Consider the following 22,048-nt stretch of genomic DNA (forward strand, 5'->3'; position numbering starts at 1 on the left):
ATGGCCATAACATATACTGTACTTACGATCCGATATACAAAGTGATACTGTGAATGAGACTAGTAGCGCCATCTAGTTGTATCCCTACTATATTACAAATGCAAAAGTAACTCTGTCTACTGTCTTGTTACCTCTTCACCCTTAAAACGCTGAACCGATTTAGATGAAATTTGGGATGGAGATAGTTTGAGGCCCGGGGAAGAACATAAGGTGGTTCTTATCAATCATCATCATCATCATTCCACGCTGACGAAGTCGCGGGAAGAAGTTAGTTTTTAATAAAACGGAGTAACTACAGGTGGTTCAAAATGAAACAATTATGTATCAGCATAAACATGCATGTATTTATTTATTTAAAGTAATAACACATACAGACATCAAGAATCTTTCGTATCATCGCCCACACCGATAACTGACAGTTCGTAAACCTTATTACAAAAGGCACAAGGTCCAACGATGGACAGCTAAGTGTTGCTGTTTGTACCTTTAACACGATACTAACTACCACTACCCGCGGTAAATTGTACAGTCGCCATCAGATATATCGGAGCGTCCAAGGAGCTCAAATATCTGAACACGCCTTTATTGTCAACGCGTTAGAGTGCGCGTTCAGATATTTGGATCACCTCGGCCGCTCCGATATCTGATGGCGACTGTATAGATAGGGGTCCCTTTGTTGCACATAGTTTTTGTCATATTATCAGTAGTCCTAAAACTGAAACCGTTAACTTTTCAGGATTTTCGTAAGGTTATCCTATATAAAATTGTTTGGGAAACAATAGAGACCCACCTAGGTATTTGGCTATTAAATATGTTTCTTATTTCTCTAAGAAGGCCAAGTACATTGTTCATTTATTACTAAGATACTTAAATAATTTCTTACACACAAGACTAGCAAAATACAGGATACGTTATTTATGAGCACAGTCCAGTTAATGAACCACTAGCGCCATCTATTGCTAAACGTAGTAATCGTTCAAGGGCAGTATTTGATTTTATTCCAACTAACAATTGTGTAATATTAAATAAAAAATTAATTTATGATAAATTATGTATTGTATATCATATCCTTTTTCTATTTAACAAATAATAACTTTTATTGCTTAACATGTAACGCAGCTCGGTATACTACTACTGGCGACATCTATTGGAAATCGTATTATTTCAATAGATGTTATCACAAATTTTCATATTGTATTGTTTCCTTTAAATTGTATTAACTATATTATAACTAATTGTATCGCTTTAGCCTCGAGTGGCTTAGACATCGCATTCCCGTACAAATCGTTACCGTCATTATTACTCGTAACCGGATTGTTATATTTTTCCAAATTATAAAATCTTATTTGTACGCCAAATTTCATCCAAATCTGTACAGTCACATGTACTATACAGGCACTCTTACTACATCGAGCTTAAAATATCTAAACAGAGCTATTAGCAAATTTTTTTGAAGTGCAAACCGCTGATTTTCTCCCTAAAAGATAGAGCTTTTGTTCATGGAAATCACAAGGTCTGATTTAGGAGAAAAAAAAACTATATATATCAAATATATTCTAATCAGTTAACTGTAAAATATCGCCATTTAGTTGACAGAAACTTGGCCCAAAGAGGAAGATTGAAATAAATATTTTTCAGAAAACCTATAAAAATATTTTATCTTACTCCAAAATCGAATTCTTAGTTTCCGATTTCCACTTACTGCCGCATTTGTTTTATATTTAAATAATGGCCATAATAATTAATATAATTATACTTGCGATCCGATATACTGTGAATGAGACTAGTAGCGCCATCTAGTTGTATCCCTACTATATTACAAATGCAAAAGTAACTGTCTACTGTCTGTTACTGTCACTACGGTATTCGATAAAATTCCGTATACGGTATACGGGAAAAATTAACGCAGTGTAAACCTAGCCTCAAGCTCGTCACATACGGAGCGATATTATATCGGCAGATACGGAGTATCTCGCCGTGACATAAGACTACCCATCTCGCGGCGAGATACTGTCGCGCCAATCATGTGCTCGGCCTACAGCAGACATCTTTTAATTAGCCAGAGCCCACACACGAAGCTGTAATATATATTTTGGTATCTGCTGATCTTATCGCAAGGCATCTAGGTGCTGGACAGAGCGATATATATTTTGGTATCGTTGCGTGGCGAGTATCAGGATGGCGGGTGTATCAGCTGCGGTTTACCGCAGCTCCATTCGACCCGCCATCCTGGACGTCCACTAGACTCGCCGAGGTGAATCGAGTCGCAATAATTCGCCTTCTATACACTATGAATGGTAAATTCGTGAGTATCAGGATGGCGGGTGTACATCAACAAATGGAGCTGCGGTATACGTCAGGAGTTAGTGCTAGCAATGTGCCAAATGTGTGCCAAAATTGGAGCAATGTGCTCTTTAAACTCCAGAGATATTTAAGATATAAATGACGTCCGCCAACCTGACGTCAGGTTGGCGGGCTCATTTCCAGTTCTAGCTAATGGCTGCCTACTCAAGGGTGAAAGTACTGCCTACGGTTAGTGCTCGCAATGTGCTTCCACATGTATGAAGCACAATCAAATTCAGAGAGCGGTTAAAGAGTAATATGGAATTGAATAAGTATATATACTATATATATATATAGACGCCTGCTTATTTGAAATAGCGATATCACAAATCATATCTTTATCATTGCTATTTCAAATAAGCAGGCGTCTATATATATACTTATTCAATTCCATATTACTCTTTAACCGCTCTCTGAATTTGATTGTGCTTCATACATGTGGAAGCACATTGCGAGCACTAACCGTAGGCAGTACTTTCACCCTTAAGTAGGCAGCCATTAGCTAGAACTGGAAATGAGCCCGCCAACCTGACGTCAGGTTGGCGGACGTCATTTATATCTTAAATATCTCTGGAGTTTAAAGAGCACATTGCTCCAATTTTGGCGCACATTTGGCACATTGCTAGCACTAACTCCTGACGTATACCGCAGCTCCATTTGTTGATGTACACCCGCCATCCTGACACTCACTGTTTTTTATAAGATGATAAATATAATTCTGAACGCACAAGTTGAGTCGATGCAATTTCAAAACGCATCGTTGACATTTCATACGTCAGAAATGTCAACATTGTCAACACATTTTTTACTAAAAAACTTTTCTCACCGACTCGCGTAAAAATACACAACTTCCAGAGTTTTCTGTTGTAATATCGTAAAGAAATGAGTGAATCCAGTGATGAAGATGATCTAACGCCTGTGGATGTTGCATTTTCCTCGCTATAGTGAGGTGAAAAGTTTTGTGTTATACACGGGCGCAAATGTATTTTACTTCTCGTGTGTTGAAACACTCGCTACGCTCAGGATTCTATTTTAGAACCACTCGCTTCGCTCGTGGTTCACCTATAGAATCCTTTCGCTAGCTTGTGTTTCAATTCTACACTCGCGGGTAAAATACAACTTTGCACCCTTGTATAACAAATAACTATTGATTAACCGCGCAGCTAGCCGCCCTCGCTGTAACCGCTAGTGCGCAAGTGGCCTATGTCGGTATCTGCCGATAGATTATCGTTCAGTATGGACGTGCTTAACCCTTTGAACGCCAAGAAGTCCAAGAACCCCTAAATTGGTCGTTTAGTCGTGCCCACAGCGCCAAGGACCACTATAGGTGTTATTGCGGACGCTGTCAAAGTAACCTTATAACAAGTTTATTCGCTCGCTTGCGCCGTTACCTTAAGGGGCCCACTGACTACCAGTCCACCGGACGATATCGGCCTGTCAGTTGTTCGAAACTGTCAAATTTTTGTTCTAACTGACAGGCCTATATCGTCCGGCGGACTGAGTCAGTGGGCCCCTTTAGCGAGTGACTGACGTTTTCGTTATGATATATAGCGTTCAAAAGGTTAAGGCGATTATCTACGCCATGCCAATAGGGCTTTTTCCCAATTACAAACCAGTTATTCAACATTCCAAACTGCAACAACGAAGTTGTCCCTGGACCCTCGCGCGTTCATGAAAAGATCTGAAAGCATTTTCTTTAAGAACGGCCCCGTAGTCGTGGTGTCCCCGTCGGGAACAAATGGGGAATAGGCGCTGCACGTTTTATTTCCATTGGCCCCGCTTCACGTACAGCGGGGACAAATTTAAATACTGTAAATACCGTAGTGACAGCAAAATTTGTATGGCAACGTTCAAAATCGTTCACACGGGAGTCTATGCGGGAACGTAGTAGTGTTAACGGTTTTGAGTTGCCATAAATTTGCTGTCACTAACCGTATTCGATAAAAAAGTTGTTTTATTTTTAGCTTCCTGTAAATGACGCTCGCTGCTCGTGCGCGAGGCGGGCATCGCTACATGACGGTTCCCGCTCGCCAGTAGCCTGGCGACTTGAGACGAGCGCGCAACGAGTACGCGTAGACGCGAAATCGTTGCGTGCTCGCGCTCGGACATAGCCAGTGTACCAGGACCCTTAATACCAAACTAGTTGGTCAAGCAAATCTTGACAGCAGAAAAAGCCGCTTTTCTATGGAACATCCCTTCGTATCATTTTTTTTTAATTTGCATTTTTCTCTTGTAGCTTTATTTGTACCAACAAGATTTCAATACCTTTCAATGCTGCCTTAAGCCCGGTTCACACTTGTCGTGACCCATATCGGTTTCATACATTTAATATGATTTGAGTGCACGACCCATATCGGTTTCATACATTTGTCTGACCGCAGCGCGCATCAGCAAATGTGAACCGCAACCATATTAAACGTATGAAACCGATAAGAGTAAACACGTCACAAATGTAAATCGGGCTTTAATTTAGCATAGCTAGAAACTGAATTTGTCAGTCCTAGCTGCAACCAGGGCATTTTGCATATGGGGCTTTTAAGGGGCCCACTGACGATATCGGCCTGTCATTTGTTCGAAACTGTCAAATTTTTGTTCTAACCGACAGGCAGATATCGTCCGGCGGACTGATAGTCAGTACGGGCCAAATTTTCACTGAAATGTGGCCGGCGACAATCTGTGTCCCTCAAATAGAGAAATACCAATAGTTGCCGGCCACATATTGCAGTGAAAGCGGTCTACAAGGCCCTAAATAATATAACAAGCGGAAGTCCTTTTAAAGGAGGTTCAGATTGTAATATTAGTTGTATTTATTATGCAACACGGCCCTAGTCAATTTCTTACTTAGTTTTCAAAAGGGCTCATTTTAGTACGATTCACCATAGCGAAATAAGCACTTTCGAAAAGATTCTCAGACCTTTTACCATAGACCATTCTCACGTTTTCGGTTTTAGTACGATTCACCATAGCGAAATAAGCACTTTCGAAAAGATTCTCAGACCTTTCACCATAGACCATTCTCACGTTTTCGGAGGATGGAATTGTATACCAACCTGCAAGTACCAGTACTCCAATAATTCATCAAGAGGCTGACCAGATACCAATACCGTTTACCTTTTACAATATGTACCTTCATAAATTAAATTCACAATTACCAATACAATTTTACCACATTACCATTTCACGTACCCATACAAATGAACTATTGTTCAACAACACATTGTTGAAGAATAGTTACTAGGAAATAAATCTGCAACAGGCAATTTACGTTACTAACTACAACTACTTAGGCTAACTTACAAATTTCATTTTTACGTCTAGAGACATGATAAACCTTGAACAAATTTAACGGTATCAATAATAAAGAGATGAATAGGTTTATCATATCTAGGCCGATCGGACGCGACATACCATGCCGCAATATAGTATGCCCTGCCCGACCAGTTTAACCGGAGTGTGCAAACCTACCTTGCGCATCACCTACAGCTCCACCTTCCGCACCACCAGTCAAATTGCCATCGCCAGTCGTAGAGCCATCGAATCCTGAAACAACAATAAATAGAAGTTAATAGATGCCCCCTATTAATTATAAATGCAATTTAAAAAGAAAGTAAATATTTACCAGTCATTTCCATATTAGAGTCATCTTCGCCGAAATTTGTTTCATCATTATTCGTTCCGTCATCATCATCATCCCACATACTTTCGTTAACAAATTCGGGTTCCATTTTGGGTGCCACGGCGTTGTTTTCATCTTCGTCAGGTATCGTAACAAATTCTTCTTTAGCTGATCCAGATGGTCCGGCTTCTAATGGGTCCACACATTTTCGTTTCACAGGTCCAGATTGTGAAGATGACGAATTGTTTGATGCTATTGATGGCCTATTTGGTCGCTTAATTGCTACTGGAGTTGAGGAGGGCTTAGAATCTAAATCAGTCTCTAACTTAGTCATAACAGATTGCCTTTGTTGTGACGACCTCGGGCCTGGCCTCGAGGTCGGCTTTGGTTTGGATGGCGTGGAACTTTCTTCATTTTGATTACCGGTTAAACCTTTCACTTGAAGCTGTTCCGCGGTACTAATAAACGACGCTAACTCTTCTTGCTTAACATTAACTTCACCTTGGTACATAAACTGTAACAAGTCCCTTAACGCTGAATGACTAACATCTTTTAAAAATACTGAAACAAGAAAAAACATCATTAGTACATTGTCAATATTTAAAAAACTCGAAACAATATCGGCAAATATTAAGATCCTTACCTATTGGATGCTGAGTTGGGTTCATTTTGAACATCTCCTGGAAGTAGGGAGAACATACTGATAGGACTAATTTGTGTGCCTGCAATAGCCTGCCTTCGGCAGCTAATGTGACATCTACTAAATCTCCACGCGACAGCAGGCCATGAAAGCCCGCTGACATATTTGCGTGGAAATTGTTCCAACATAATGAAAATTGTTCGTCCGACGCCATGATGGCGACGTATATTTCTTGAACCCTGAAACAAATAAAATAATATTTAATAAAATCACTCCACTGACGAAATTAAACTTTGACAAAACTTCACAAAATAACGGATATTTACCTATCCTAATACTTTGTACTTTATAATTCCGATATTAGAAACATTTGAAAAAAATAAAACAATGTTTCTAACAATGCACTGCACACTTGTTCATCCCACGTCCTCCCCGTTTGAGCGCTGTTCACGGTATGATGACGCAAATGCGACGTATACTGTGTCGTCACAGGAGTGGGGAGATTCCACAATATGGGATGAAAAATTATTTTACTCAAAATTTGCTAAGAATACGAATGAAAATTTAGTAAAAAGTAGTGTAATAGTAATAATATCTAATTCCACATAAAATAAGACCATATGATCTACAGAAAAGCCATGAAATAAAATAATGTAACGCTGCCATTTGTTGAAAGGTTGTAGCCGGACGAGGTATAGGTATATTTTTAGGAATTTATATTTTTCACGTTTATAGTTTGTATATAGTAATACTTTATTTATTATCTGTGGTGTTCATAAATAAATAAATCAAGCAGATGCGTTGGCAACACTAGTCAGACTGTCATGGCGGAGCGGTGTTTCGAGCGCACTGTGTGGAACAATAACAAATTGTTTTATTTATAATATAATTAATCCAAGAGTGTTTAGATTAACGGATGTGTGGTGTTTAGATTTACATCCGTTAATCTAACCACTCTTGGATTAATTATATTATAAATAAAACAATTTGTTATTGTTCCACACAGTGCGCTCGAAACACCGCTCCGCCATGACAGTCTGACTAGTGTTGCCAACGCATCTGATTGATTTATTTATTTATGAACACCACATCTCTTCCCTTTTAACAAATTTGAAATTGTAGAACAATTCATAAAATGAACCATTTACTAAATAACAAAAAGTAAACTCGCACTACACACATTTCTAATCAGCATCTTAGCTTTAACCAAATGAGTGGTAACAATTAAAATAATGCATTTAGAAACAATGACAAAACTAATAAATCACCACACACTTTTTATTAACTCGGTGTTCACCTATGAATGACAACACCTAATGATAATATCAAGAAGTCGAACTCCAGTTACCAATAATATTACAGCTTTCCACATAGTCTTAGAAACCTTATTTCTTGTAAATACCCTTTAGTGTACAATAATTATGTTTACAATATGATCACGACTATATATTACCTAGCCAGCTTTGGATGCTTAATATGTTAACAACAATGAGTGATGTTAGACTAGAAATATCTACCACTGGTTAGTAGCACAACATATATTCTTACTTGAGTCTAGATTAGTCCTTAATGTAGGTAGTTAAAGTAGACCACATACTGATACATCAATGACATGTAACATTCACTGTAGCAATACTGATACATCTATGACCTGTACATCCAGTATAACAATGATTGTTCCATAAATATCTTGTTCGCAGTGTATCCTCTTTTGTAGAGATACCTATGACATTTATAATCTATTACCTCTCCTTTCTTTTAAATGAAATTGTAAGTACTTTTGTTACAATCTGCATCTATTCATTTCAGTGTATACTTGCAATTATATCATACATAATAAAATCTGTTAAAGTTTGTCAAGGACTGTCACATTTTAAACATAGACAGAGAATCATACTATCCTTGCCTTACACTAGCACCAGCACACAAAAGAGAGTATTGTTCCTATTTATTGCCAATTTGGTTTGACCAACTATAGATAAATCTATTAACCCTCTATAGATAAATACATGAAGCATATAAATGTTTAATAACCTTTCATACTTACAATATTTTTTGTAGTTGAAACTACCTATATGAGCCAATGTGCACATTTTGTCTACAAGTAAGTAAATATAAGGATACATACGCCACGCAGGTGGCGCTGTAATCGTTACAACATTTCTTTAAAAGGTGCTAAATCCGAAACATAAACCGTAAACTACAGACTTCTGTCACTCATTATTCCGGTTGGAACTAGTATAATCTGTGTAAATTTTATATAATTGTACTCAAATCTTATCCTTATAACAGTAGGTATAGATACTTACAAAGTCAAAACTTTAAATAAATCAGCATAGTCAAATATTATATAGATTTCTGTTAGTGATGTTACCATATGAACAGTGACTTCACTTACAGATATGTAACATCAATGATTAGCTTATAATTTTAATAAGAAATTGATTGCTTAATTACTGGTCCAAATCCCATGTTTGCTGATGAAGATGTGAATGTGATCTAAACTTTCAACCAGTCGTGTATGTCATCTATTACTCAGGCATTAACATTACATAGACAGATGTGATATTAATATGAAACTGGTATGATATTTTATTGATCAGGTACCACTATTATCTTCCACTATTGTAGGTGAAATGATTGAAAACTAAATACCTACGCTTAAGAAATCTCAGAGGTTAATGCAGCTATGTAAAACTCATTTACAACTTCTGCACTTAATTGTCATAAACAATCAAGGTATTTGAAATTCGCTTCACATTTTACTATTTTTATTCTGTGTTGGTACTATTGGTATTTAAATACTTACATAAAATACATAATACATATGTATTTCAAAACAACAGAAACCAAATTATGTCGACAAAACGTCGTGGCTAACTTGCGTTATTTGCTTGATGGAGGATTCAGTGCAATATTTGTAACCACCAGAAAAACTCCACCGACCTTCGCCAGGAATTTGCACCCCAAATGGACTGTTTAGCATGTAGTCAGTTTTCAGCCGCATTGGTTGGTTGTGAACTTCCTGTAAGAGAAATCCAGACGATTCATCTGTCATTACGCTATGGGTGTGTTTTATACCCATTTGGGAAGGTATATGTGGTATATAAACAATTCAAACAGTTGTCTGTGTTGTGAGCCGTTAACCAAGTTGATTGACATGTAATAATTTGATGTTGTCTTTCTTGCGTAAATACATAATGGACTTGTGGTATGGACTAGTATAAGCAGTATACAGTAGTATTTAGGTATTTATTTGTTCTGTTACAGGTATACATTTCAGGCCATTAATAAAGCATAAGCGTCAACAATTTAACGCAAAAATGAACCCTATAACTTGAAATAAAGTTCAAATCAGGTGGAAAATATATACCCTCTGCCTTAAAAACTTAATACTCCATTGCTATTTATAATGTACACATTTCATGAAATATTGAGTTTTAATGTCATAGGATACCTTGTTCCTGAAAATTCTTGCTGAAAATTTTAAGGAAGCAATCTACCATAAATTTGTTTAAGAAACATCATAGGTAACATTGACACTAATAAGTACATTATTCTAATCCCTCCTATAAGGTGATTGTATATCATTGGACCTAATGTATTTATTATTTAACCTTTTGACGCCATGTCAAACACAAAAGCTGTCACTAGGACGTCACGTCACCGAAGTGTCAAACTGAAATTGAACTTGATGCACATGCACGTAGCTCTCTGTTGCGCTGTGGTCTGTGATGGATGATCCGTCTTTGCGCATTGTACCTGCGGTGCCGATATATCGGTCATTGGCGTCCAAAAGGTTAATACACAGTAAGAGACATTGCCAGCTTGCCTAACAAATGCAGGCCGCACAATGCACAAGATTAAGATATGGTTTAAGAATGGAAGGTTTTAAGATATGGATACCAATATGTGCCCGTCGAATTTAATTTCAATTTCGATGAGGTGGTCTAAATCACTGCCACTCAAGAGTTGACAATTTCGACATGATCACTAGTAAGGTTAAATCAAAACTCCATTAAGATTTTCTTTTTACTTGCACTTACCCTATTCCACTGACATTTAGAAATATATATGGCTCGTAACATACCACAGGTGCTGACATCATTATACCTCACGCAGCTAAGTCAGTCTCCATTCCTGGTCACTGATATTTTCTCTGACAATGTTGAACAACACCCACAGACGTTGCAAACAACAATTTTACTGAAGTTGCTGGTCTCAATGTGTTAATTAGGACATATTGTGACATATCAATATAACTTAACATTTGCATTAACACCCAGTATAATTATTTTGCTCTGTAGTTTTGTAAAATCTGATGATGCCCAAGAAACCTGAAAACTCATACAAATTGTTAGTACACATTCCTAGAGTAAATCTACTCCGGGACATTGTTGTATTCTCTACTAAGGCCTTGTCTGTCAGACCTCTCTTTCAGTTTTTCTTTTATTTTATTTTTTCTAACATGTATATGTTAACATTGTTAACACTAAATGGCTTCCCCTTCCAGGGATAAGCTCCTGCAATGAGAATCATTTTATAACAGGTGTCTTAAATGACTTCTTTAGTGCCTACATTGTAGAATTTGATAAGACTAATAAAGTTAATATAAGATATATAATGTAAGTCAACTTGTTGACATTTGTTGTTGCTCATAACTTGTCTACCATACGACAAAATTTAATTGAATAGGCTAGATGACAAATGTTGATTTCAATGATATCACTTGTTCCGGTATATCTTGAGAATCAAATGTTTGTATGAGACTCGTCCTGGTAAAACTTAAAACAATCCATAAGTCAGAAATGTTGGTCACGGTCTGACAAAATTTCTCAATACAGGAACTACTTATATGCGAGATCCAATTCCAGTAAAAGCCATCTTGATGTACAGGATACAAGAAAATTGCTATTTAAATATTTACAGTTTGTATAACAAATAACTATATACATCTACTTTTCAATAAAATGCAGGGAATCATTTGAACAGATACTGCTAAAATTTGGGTTTATTGAATGGACCAGTCATGAACTTTTGAGAGCTTATTTTGTTTCAGACGTCTTGTATGTATATTACTGATTACAATATTAATTTTTATAAATCTCATTTTAAAATTTAAAATGCAATGTACTATTATGCAGCATAGCACTAGAAAGAGAGAAATGGAAAGAGTTAGGGGAGGCCTTTGCCAACAAAAGGCATACAGACAACCCTATTATAATAAATAATTAAGATGTAATATACAAAGATAACAAGTGAAACCATGTAATTGTCTGAAACAAAGGCTATTTTTATTTTATTATTATGCAGCATACAATAAGGAATCAAACACACAATCTCTTCTTTTCATTTTGAAATTTGAAAACAAAATAACCTTGTGGAGTTCTTGTATTTCCATACATTATTAGATAATCCAAATCATTGTGATAAATTGCTCATTTATCTACTTCACTAGACAGTGTATTATTGATTCAACATAATGTCATCTTGCCAATTTACCTTGTAATAAAACATTTAGATTAGACTCCATTTGAATCCACAGACGCCTCCGGGTTACACCCATTAAGGCATTAGAAAAAAGCACAATAGTAATTGTGATCTGATCTGTCAAAATGAAGATACAAAATACTAGTCCTTTTGTAATTCTGAGCAACTAGGGGATAATTTATTTGTTTATTATGTCTTTATATGTGGAAATACCACCAAGCATTCACTTTTTCCTTTAAATTACCCTGTACATGCAGGTCATATTCCAGTTTTCATAATTTTTTATTAGATAAGTACTCATGGTACATATATTTTATAAATAACTAACAAGTACAATAAAATTCATTTTCATCAATTTATCGCTTTATTCGTTCCCATCCATTTTGTGGGGTGTATGATGTATTATTTGACAACTCGGACGTACGAGTTTACATCATTTTCGGCCGCAGCCAGTAGTCATTTGACATTTTAGCGATTTCTTCCCATCATTTTATGGGGTTTATGGCTTTACTAGGACTTTACAACTCGGCCGTACGAGTAACCTACACCATACATCCGGCATCAGCCTAAACCAACTTGTTGGTATTTTCATTATTTGGGTTTATGGCTTTACTAGGACTTTACAACTCGGCCGTACGAGTAACCTACACCATACATCCGGCATCAGCCTAAACCAACATGTTGGTATTTTCGTTATTTACGACATGAATATACATTCATTTACTGCAATCGTTTGTCTATCACAAGACAAGATTGAATTGAATTGTACTTATTTAGTTAAAATTTCGATACCATTTATTGCCGCTGCAATTGTTGGTAAACATGGCGCCTTATTTATTTCTGCACGCTTATTTGTCACATTTCGTGTTTACTTACAGTTTTCTGATTTACCTCGTCGCCACTTGTGGTGTTTAGATTTACATCCGTTAATCTAACCACTCTTGGATTAATTATATTATAAATAAAACAATTTGTTATTGTTCCACACAGTGCGCTCGAAACACCGCTCCGCCATGACAGTCTGACTAGTGTTGCCAACGCATCTGATTGATTTATTTATTTATGAACACCACAGGATGTAAATCTAAACACCACAAGTGGCGACGAGGTAAATCAGAAAACTGTAAGTAAACACGAAATGTGACAAATAAGCGTGCAGAAATAAATAAGGCGCCATGTTTACCAACAATTGCAGCGGCAATAAATGGTATCGAAATTTTAACTAAATAAGTACAATTCAATTCAATCTTGTCTTGTGATAGACAAACGATTGCAGTAAATGAATGTATATTCATGTCGTAAATAACGAAAATACCAACAAGTTGGTTTAGGCTGATGCCGGATGTATGGTGTAGGTTACTCGTACGGCCGAGTTGTAAAGTCCTAGTAAAGCCATAAACCCAAATAACGAAAATACCAACAAGTTGGTTTAGGCTGATGCCGGATGTATGGTGTAGGTTACTCGTACGGCCGAGTTGTAAAGTCCTAGTAAAGCCATAAACCCCATAAAATGATGGGAAGAAATCGCTAAAATGTCAAATGACTACTGGCTGCGGCCGAAAATGATGTAAACTCGTACGTCCGAGTTGTCAAATAATACATCATACACCCCACAAAATGGATGGGAACGAATAAAGCGATAAATTGATGAAAATGAATTTTATTGTACTTGTTAGTTATTCATAAAATATATGTACCATGAGTACTTATCTAATAAAAAATTATGAAAACTGGAATATGACCTGCATGTACAGGGTAATTTAAAGGAAAAAGTGAATGCTTGGTGGTATTTCCACATATAAAGACATAATAAACAAATAAATTATCCCCTAGTTGCTCAGAATTACAAAAGGACTAGTATTTTGTATCTTCATTTTAACAGATCAGATCACAATTTACTATTGTGCTTTTTTCTAATGCCTTAATGGGTGTAACCCGGAGGCGTCTGTGGATTCAAATGGAGTCTAATCTAAATGTTTTATTACAAGGTAAATTGGCAAGATGACATTATGTTGAATCAATAATACACTGTCTAGTGAAGTAGATAAATGAGCAATTTATCACAATGATTTGGATTATCTAATAATGTATGGAAATACAAGAACTCCACAAGGTTATTTTGTTTTCAAATTTCAAAATGAAAAGAAGAGATTGTGTGTTTGATTCCTTATTGTATGCTGCATAATAATAAAATAAAAATAGCTTTTGTTTCAGACAATTACATGGTTTCACTTGTTATCTTTGTATATTACATCTTAATTATTTATTATAATAGGGTTGTCTGTATGCCTTTTGTTGGCAAAGGCCTCCCCCAACTCTTTCCATTTCTCTCTTTCTAGTGCTATGCTGCATAATAGTACATTGCATTTTAAATTTTAAAATGAGATTTATAAGAATTAATATTGTAATCAGTAATATACATACAAGACGTCTGAAACAAAATAAGCTCTCAAAAGTTCATGACTTGTCCATTCAATAAACCCAAATTTTAGCAGTATCTGTTCAAATGATTCCCTGCATTTTATTGAAAAGTAGATGTATATAGTTATTTGTTATACAAACTGTAAATATTTAAATAGCAATTTTCTTGTATCCTGTACATCAAGATGGCTTTTACTGGAATTGGATCTCGCATATAAGTAGTTCCTGTATTGAGAAATTTTGTCAGACCGTGACCAACATTTCTGACTTATGGATTGTTTTAAGTTTTACCAGGACGAGTCTCATACAAACATTTGATTCTCAAGATATACCGGAACAAGTGATATCATTGAAATCAACATTTGTCATCTAGCCTATTCAATTAAATTTTGTCGTATGGTAGACAAGTTATGAGCAACAACAAATGTCAACAAGTTGACTTAGATTATATATCTTATATTAACTTTATTAGTCTTATCAAATTCTACAATGTAGGCACTAAAGAAGTCATTTAAGACACCTGTTATAAAATGATTCTCATTACAGGAGCTTATCCCTGGAAGGGGAAGCCATTTAGTGTTAACAATGTTAACATATACATGTTAGAAAAAATAAAATAAAAGAAAAACTGAAAGAGAGGTCTGACAGACAAGGCCTTAGTAGAGAATACAACAATGTCCCGGAGTAGATTTACTCTAGGAATGTGTACGAACAATTTGTATGAGTTTTCAGGTTTCTTGGGCATCACCAGATTTTACAAAACTACAGAGCAAAATAAATATACTGGGTGTTAATGCAAATGTTAAGTTATATTGATATGTCACAATATGTCCTAATTAACACATTGAGACCAGCAACTTCAGTAAAATTGTTGTTTGCAACGTCTGTGGGTGTTGTTCAACATTGTCAGAGAAAATATCAGTGACCAGGAATGGAGACTGACTTAGCTGCGTGAGGTATAATGATGTCAGCACCTGTGGTATGTTACGAGCCATATATATTTCTAAATGTCAGTGGAATAGGGTAAGTGCAAGTAAAAAGAAAATCTTAATGGAGTTTTGATTTAACCTTACTAGTGATCATGTCGAAATTGTCAACTCTTGAGTGGCAGTGATTTAGACCACCTCATCGAAATTGAAATTAAATTCGACGGGCACATATTGGTATCCATATCTTAAAACCTTCCATTCTTAAACCATATCTTAATCTTGTGCATTGTGCGGCCTGCATTTGTTAGGCAAGCTGGCAATGTCTCTTACTGTGTATTAACCTTTTGGACGCCAATGACCGATATATCGGCACCGCAGGTACAATGCGCAAAGACGGATCATTCATCACAGACCACAGCGCAACAGAGAGCTACGTGCATGTGCATCAAGTTCAATTTCAGTTTGACACTTCGGTGACGTGACGTCCTAGTGACAGCTTTTGTGTTTGACATGGCGTCAAAAGGTTAAATAATAAATACATTAGGTCCAATGATATACAATCACCTTATAGGAGGGATTAGAATAATGTACTTATTAGTGTCAATGTTACCTATGATGTTTCTTAAACAAATTTATGGTAGATTGCTTCCTTAAAAATTTTCAGCAAGAATTTTCAGGAACAAGGTATCCTATGACATTAAAACTCAATATTTCATGAAATGTGTACATTATAAATAGCAATGGAGTATTAAGTTTTTAAGGCAGAGGGTATATATTTTCCACCTGATTTGAACTTTATTTCAAGTTATAGGGTTCATTTTTGCGTTAAATTGTTGACGTTTATGCTTTATTAATGGCCTGAAATGTATACCTGTAAAAGAACAAATAAATACCTAAATACTACTGTATACTGCTTATACTAGTCCATACCACAAGTCCATTATGTATTAACGCAAGAAAGACAACATCAAATTATTACATGTCAATCAACTTGGTTAACGGCTCACAACACAGACAACTGTTTGAATTGTTTATATACCACATATACCTTCCCAAATGGGTATAAAACACACCCATAGCGTAATGACAGATGAATCGTCTGGATTTCTCTTACAGGAAGTTCACAACCAACCAATGCGGCTGAAAACTGACTACATGCTAAACAGTCCATTTGGGGTGCAAATTCCTGGCGATGGTCGGTGGAGTTTTTCTGGTGGTTACAAATATTGCACTGAATCCTCCACCAAGCAAATAACGCAAGTTAGCCACGACGTTTTGTTGACATAATTTGGTTTCTGTTGTTTTGAAATACATATGTATTATGTATTTTATGTAAGTATTTAGATACCAATAGTACCAACACAGAATAAAAATAGTAAAATGTGAAGCGAATTTCAAATACCTTGATTGTTTATGACAATTAAGTGCAGAAGTTGTTAATGAGTTTTACATAGCTGCATTAACCTCTGAGATTTCTTAAGCGTAGGTATTTAGTTTCCAATCTTTTCACCTACAATAGTGGAAGATAATAGTGGTACCTGATCAATAAAATATCATACCAGTTTCATATTAATATTACATCTGTCTATGTAATGTTAATGCCTGAGTAATAGATGACATACACGACTGGTTGAAAGTTTAGATCACATTCACATCTTCATCAGCAAACATGGGATTTGGACCAGTAATTAAGCAATCAATTTCTTATTAAAATTATAAGCTAATCATTGATGTTACATATCTGTAAGTGAAGTCACTGTTCATATGGTAACATCACTAACAGAAATCTATATAATATTTGACTATGCTGATTTATTTAAAGTTTTGACTTTTGAGTAAGTATCTATACCTACTGTTATAAGGATAAGATTTGAGTACAATTATATAAAATTTACACAGATTATACTAGTTCCAACCGGAATAATGAGTGACAGAAGTCTGTAGTTTACGGTTTATGTTTCGGATTTAGCACCTTTTAAAGAAATGTTGTAACGATTACAGCGCCACCTGCGTGGCGTATGTATCCTTATATTTACTTACTTGTAGACAAAATGTGCACATTGGCTCATATAGGTAGTTTCAACTACAAAAAATATTGTAAGTATGAAAGGTTATTAAACATTTATATACTTCATGTATTTATCTATAGAGGGTTAATAGATTTATCTATAGTTGGTCAAACCAAATTGGCAATAAATAGGAACAATACTCTCTTTTGTGTGCTGGTGCTAGTGTAAGGCAAGGATAGTATGATTCTCTGTCTATGTTTAAAATGTGACAGTCCTTGACAAACTTTAACAGATTTTATTATGTATGATATAATTGCAAGTATACACTGAAATGAATAGATGCAGATTGTAACAAAAGTACTTACAATTTCATTTAAAAGAAAGGAGAGGTAATAGATTATAAATGTCATAGGTATCTCTACAAAAGAGGATACACTGCGAACAAGATATTTATGGAACAATCATTGTTATACTGGATGTACAGGTCATAGATGTATCAGTATTGCTACAGTGAATGTTACATGTCATTGATGTATCAGTATGTGGTCTACTTTAACTACCTACATTAAGGACTAATCTAGACTCAAGTAAGAATATATGTTGTGCTACTAACCAGTGGTAGATATTTCTAGTCTAACATCACTCATTGTTGTTAACATATTAAGCATCCAAAGCTGGCTAGGTAATATATAGTCGTGATCATATTGTAAACATAATTATTGTACACTAAAGGGTATTTACAAGAAATAAGGTTTCTAAGACTATGTGGAAAGCTGTAATATTATTGGTAACTGGAGTTCGACTTCTTGATATTATCATTAGGTGTTGTCATTCATAGGTGAACACCGAGTTAATAAAAAGTGTGTGGTGATTTATTAGTTTTGTCATTGTTTCTAAATGCATTATTTTAATTGTTACCACTCATTTGGTTAAAGCTAAGATGCTGATTAGAAATGTGTTGTAGTGCGAGTTTACTTTTTGTTATTTAGTAAATGGTTCATTTTATGAATTGTTCTACAATTTCAAATTTGTTAAAAGGGAAGAGATGTGGTGTTCATAAATAAATAAATCAAGCAGATGCGTTGGCAACACTAGTCAGACTGTCATGGCGGAGCGGTGTTTCGAGCGCACTGTGTGGAACAATAACAAATTGTTTTATTTATAATATAATTAATCCAAGAGTGTTTAGATTAACGGATGTAAATCTAAACACCACATTATCGAATAATTATTAATCATTTACATTGGTTTTCATACAGGAACTTATTAAAATAATATAACGCCAGGATGACGAGGTTAAACAAAAATTCCTTATATTTAATATGGCTTACATACTATTAGATGTTCAGGATATCTCAAACGATCTTTTAGTTTTATTTTTAAAATATCTGCCAAGTGACACATGGTTTGCCGCGGTTTTAGACTAATGACATTGACAGGAGATTAAGTTTAGACAGAGAGAAAAACGCAAGCTGTTGGATAAGAGATTTGTATTGTTTAAATTATTGAAAACTCAAAAATAAATAATCTATTGTAAACTAATTTGGAGTTTTAGTGAGTGTCTTTTAACACCATAACCTTGCTGCATACATAAAAGTTATTAAGTGACTTGTACAAAAATAATTACCAAAATAGTATTGTGCACTCCGTTTATTTATCATTAAAATGCTTAGGCATTAAAAAGACTTATTAAATAAATTTTATTTTCTCGCCATGATAAAACGAATACAATAAATAATAACGGTGAACATTTCTAACGCTAACATTTAATATTTTGTCAAATTTGTATAAAATAAAAACAATTAAAAATTAGTCAACAATAAATTAAGTCACTACATGGACTTTTTACTATGTAAAGCTATTTTCCATGCTACATAATCATTTATTTTCATAACGTAGCAATTAAATGAAACTGAAAAATAAATAATCTGCATACACGAAATAAAATGTTGACAAAAGTATTATTTAAATCACCATCAGCGTTTGACGCCGCAAACATGAGATAACTATAGCTGAGAAGCTCTTTACGGTAGTTTTATTACAAAATAGTCTTTGTGCCACTAAACATAACGTGCTAATCAGAATGCATTCATATTCCACAATAATGTTGCCACATGGAATAAAATTTATTCTTTGGGGAAAATTATGTTGCAAAAGTGCAAAAACAAAGGAAAAAATGTAATACGAAAATTGTTTTGTTTTTTTTTAGGTTGTATTGTTATAGTACTATAGTTGGTCAAGCAAATCTTGTCAGTAGTAAAAGGCGGCAAAGGCGCGAAATTCAAATTTTCTATGGGACGATACCCTTCGCGCCTACATTTTTGTCGCCTTTTTCTACTGACAAGATTTGCTTGACCATCTATATTAGCACTGTGAAAAATGCTTCATGTTACGAGGGGGCAACATTTTAATGTCTAGTTAACTATACATGGTCAAGTGGTTTGAAAGCGCTGAAATTGTACAGTTCAAAACAATTTTTTTATTTTTTCATAGTGAAAAAAAATGATTTATAGTTTGTCAAAGTACCGTGTCATTTCAATCAAACATAGACAGAGACAATCATACTATCTTTGTCTTACACTAGTACTAGCACCCAAAAGAAGAGGATGAGTATAGTTTTTTTTGTTCTTATTTACTTACTGACAATTTGGTTTGACCAACTATATGAATGAAAATTTAAAAAATATACAGGAAAAATATAATCACTTTTTTTAATTATCAAAAAACTTTTCCGAATTGAATTTATAGTTGGTCAAACCAATTTGTCAGTCAGTAACAACCAGGAAAACTACACTCATCCCTTTCTTTTGGGCGATAGTACTAGTGTAAGACAAAGATAGTATGATTTTCTCTGTCTATGTTTGAAATGAGACAGTCCTTTGACAAACTATATAAATGGCGCTGTCTGTACATAATTATGCTTAGCCATCTACATCCGTGTGCTTAGCATACTTCTGGTCAAAAAAGTATTTTTCCCCTCACTAGCTCGGAAATCCGACTTTTATCCTTTAAAGCAAGCGGGGAAAAACGCATTTTATCCACTAGTGGGGAAAGTAATTTGACCTTGGATGGAGCGTGTTTAAGTAGCTTTTGACAGATAACAAACCGTAAAACGCTCATAATAATGGTTCGTTCGATGTTAATTATCATTAAATAAATGGTTTGAGAATTTAATAAAAATACCAAATTTAGATTTGTTTAATAAGTTTAAGGCATAAACCTTAAATTCCATAAGAAACATTTGTTTTGTTAAATGATGTTGAATGTAATTCTGAACGCACAAGTTGAGTCGATGCAATTTCAAAACGCGTCGTCAGAAATGTCAACATTGTCAACAAAAAATTTCTCACCGTCTCCGACACGTAAAAATACACAACTTCCAGAGTTTTCTGTTATAATATCGTATTATCGTTAAAAAATTAGTGATTCCAGTGATGAAGATGATCTAACGCCTGTGGATGTTGCACTTTCCTCGCTATAGTGAGGGGAAAAGTTTTGTGTTACACACGGGTGCAAATGTATTTTACTTCTCGTGTGTTGAAACACTCGCTACGCTAAGGATACTATTTTAGAACCACTCGCTTCGCTCGTGGTTCAACTATAGAATCCTTACGCTTACTCGTGTTTCAATTCCACACTCGCGGGTAAAATACAATTTTGCACCCTTGTATAACAAATAACTATTGTGTTTATAGTTCACATGAGATCATGGAGACTATATAAAGGAGCCAAATCTCTATGTATGAAAAGTGTCCATCAAAAAACAGTAATTAGGCGGCGCCACCATACACCGAAATACTACCAAAAACAACCTACGTAATTTGGTCGGGTTATTTGTTTTTATTTTATTATTTTTTTAAATGTTAAACTGAGTTGGAAGATTCCTTCCGTTACTACTGCTATGACGCCGGGGGGTCCCGGAGGGACACCCCGGGGAAAAAGGGGGTTGCCTGTGGCCAGAGGGGACACAGGTCTTGGTCTTGGAGAAAGTTAATTATGTCGGTAAGGGTTATTTGTTGCCTTATATGGTTCATGTTATACTCATGTCCCAGAGCCTAACTAGCGCCACCGGAGAGATTAGGAACTATTATTTAAAGCTGAAAGCGGTCACTTTTGCAACAATTCTGCCATAAGAGATTGGCATCCTTTCTATACCATCCATACATGAGATAATGGGGTTGCCAACTGTCAAAGGTTTGCAGAGATGGCGCCATCATAGCTTGCCCCTTTTTCTATGAGATTTGGCCATGAAGTTATACCCTAAACAGGAGCGAGCTGTCACTTTTTTTACCATACTAAATTGAACCTTATCACCGAGCCAGAAAGGTGTTCGTACCAGACTAGAGAAAACGGTCCACATGAGATAGCAAAAGTGGGTCGCGGTGTCCCACTCGCACATGTTGCCAATGTTAAAAAAATACCATTTTGGTAGTATTTATATCAATAACTACTAAAATTAAATACCTTCTTATATTATTTAAGTGCTATATTCAGAGTGCGGTTCTGATATCTTTTACGTAATTTGTAAATAGTTATACTGTCAATATTATTAACTGATTTAACCAAGCATATGCACAACAAAAATACATTAATTTTAATA

At 35.3% G+C, this 22,048-nt stretch overlaps 1 protein-coding gene across 50 annotated transcripts in view; it reads right to left on the reverse strand.

The window, feature by feature from the left end:
* The window catches only part of LOC134755337 (protein tramtrack, beta isoform), a 598,730-nt gene extending 591,645 nt beyond the window's left edge, over positions 1 to 7,085 (reverse strand). For 49 of the 50 annotated variants that reach the window (XM_063691824.1, XM_063691856.1, XM_063691835.1 and 46 more), the window contains exons 1-4: positions 6,926 to 7,084; positions 6,603 to 6,838; positions 5,963 to 6,520; positions 5,809 to 5,883 (exon numbers count right to left, since the gene is read on the reverse strand). In XM_063691824.1, coding sequence (XP_063547894.1) covers positions 5,809 to 5,883; positions 5,963 to 6,520; positions 6,603 to 6,813 — 844 coding nt within the window. In that variant the 5' untranslated portion in view covers positions 6,814 to 6,838; positions 6,926 to 7,084. Of the gene's footprint in view, positions 1 to 5,808; positions 5,884 to 5,962; positions 6,521 to 6,602; positions 6,839 to 6,925 lie in introns of all 50 variants that reach the window. The other variant, XM_063691811.1, reaches the window with a different exon arrangement.
* Positions 7,086 to 22,048: the final 14,963 nt, after the last annotated feature.

The sequence above is a fragment of the Cydia strobilella genome, chromosome 2 (assembly GCF_947568885.1).
Source record: "Cydia strobilella chromosome 2, ilCydStro3.1, whole genome shotgun sequence".
NCBI lineage: Eukaryota > Metazoa > Arthropoda > Insecta > Lepidoptera > Tortricidae > Cydia > Cydia strobilella.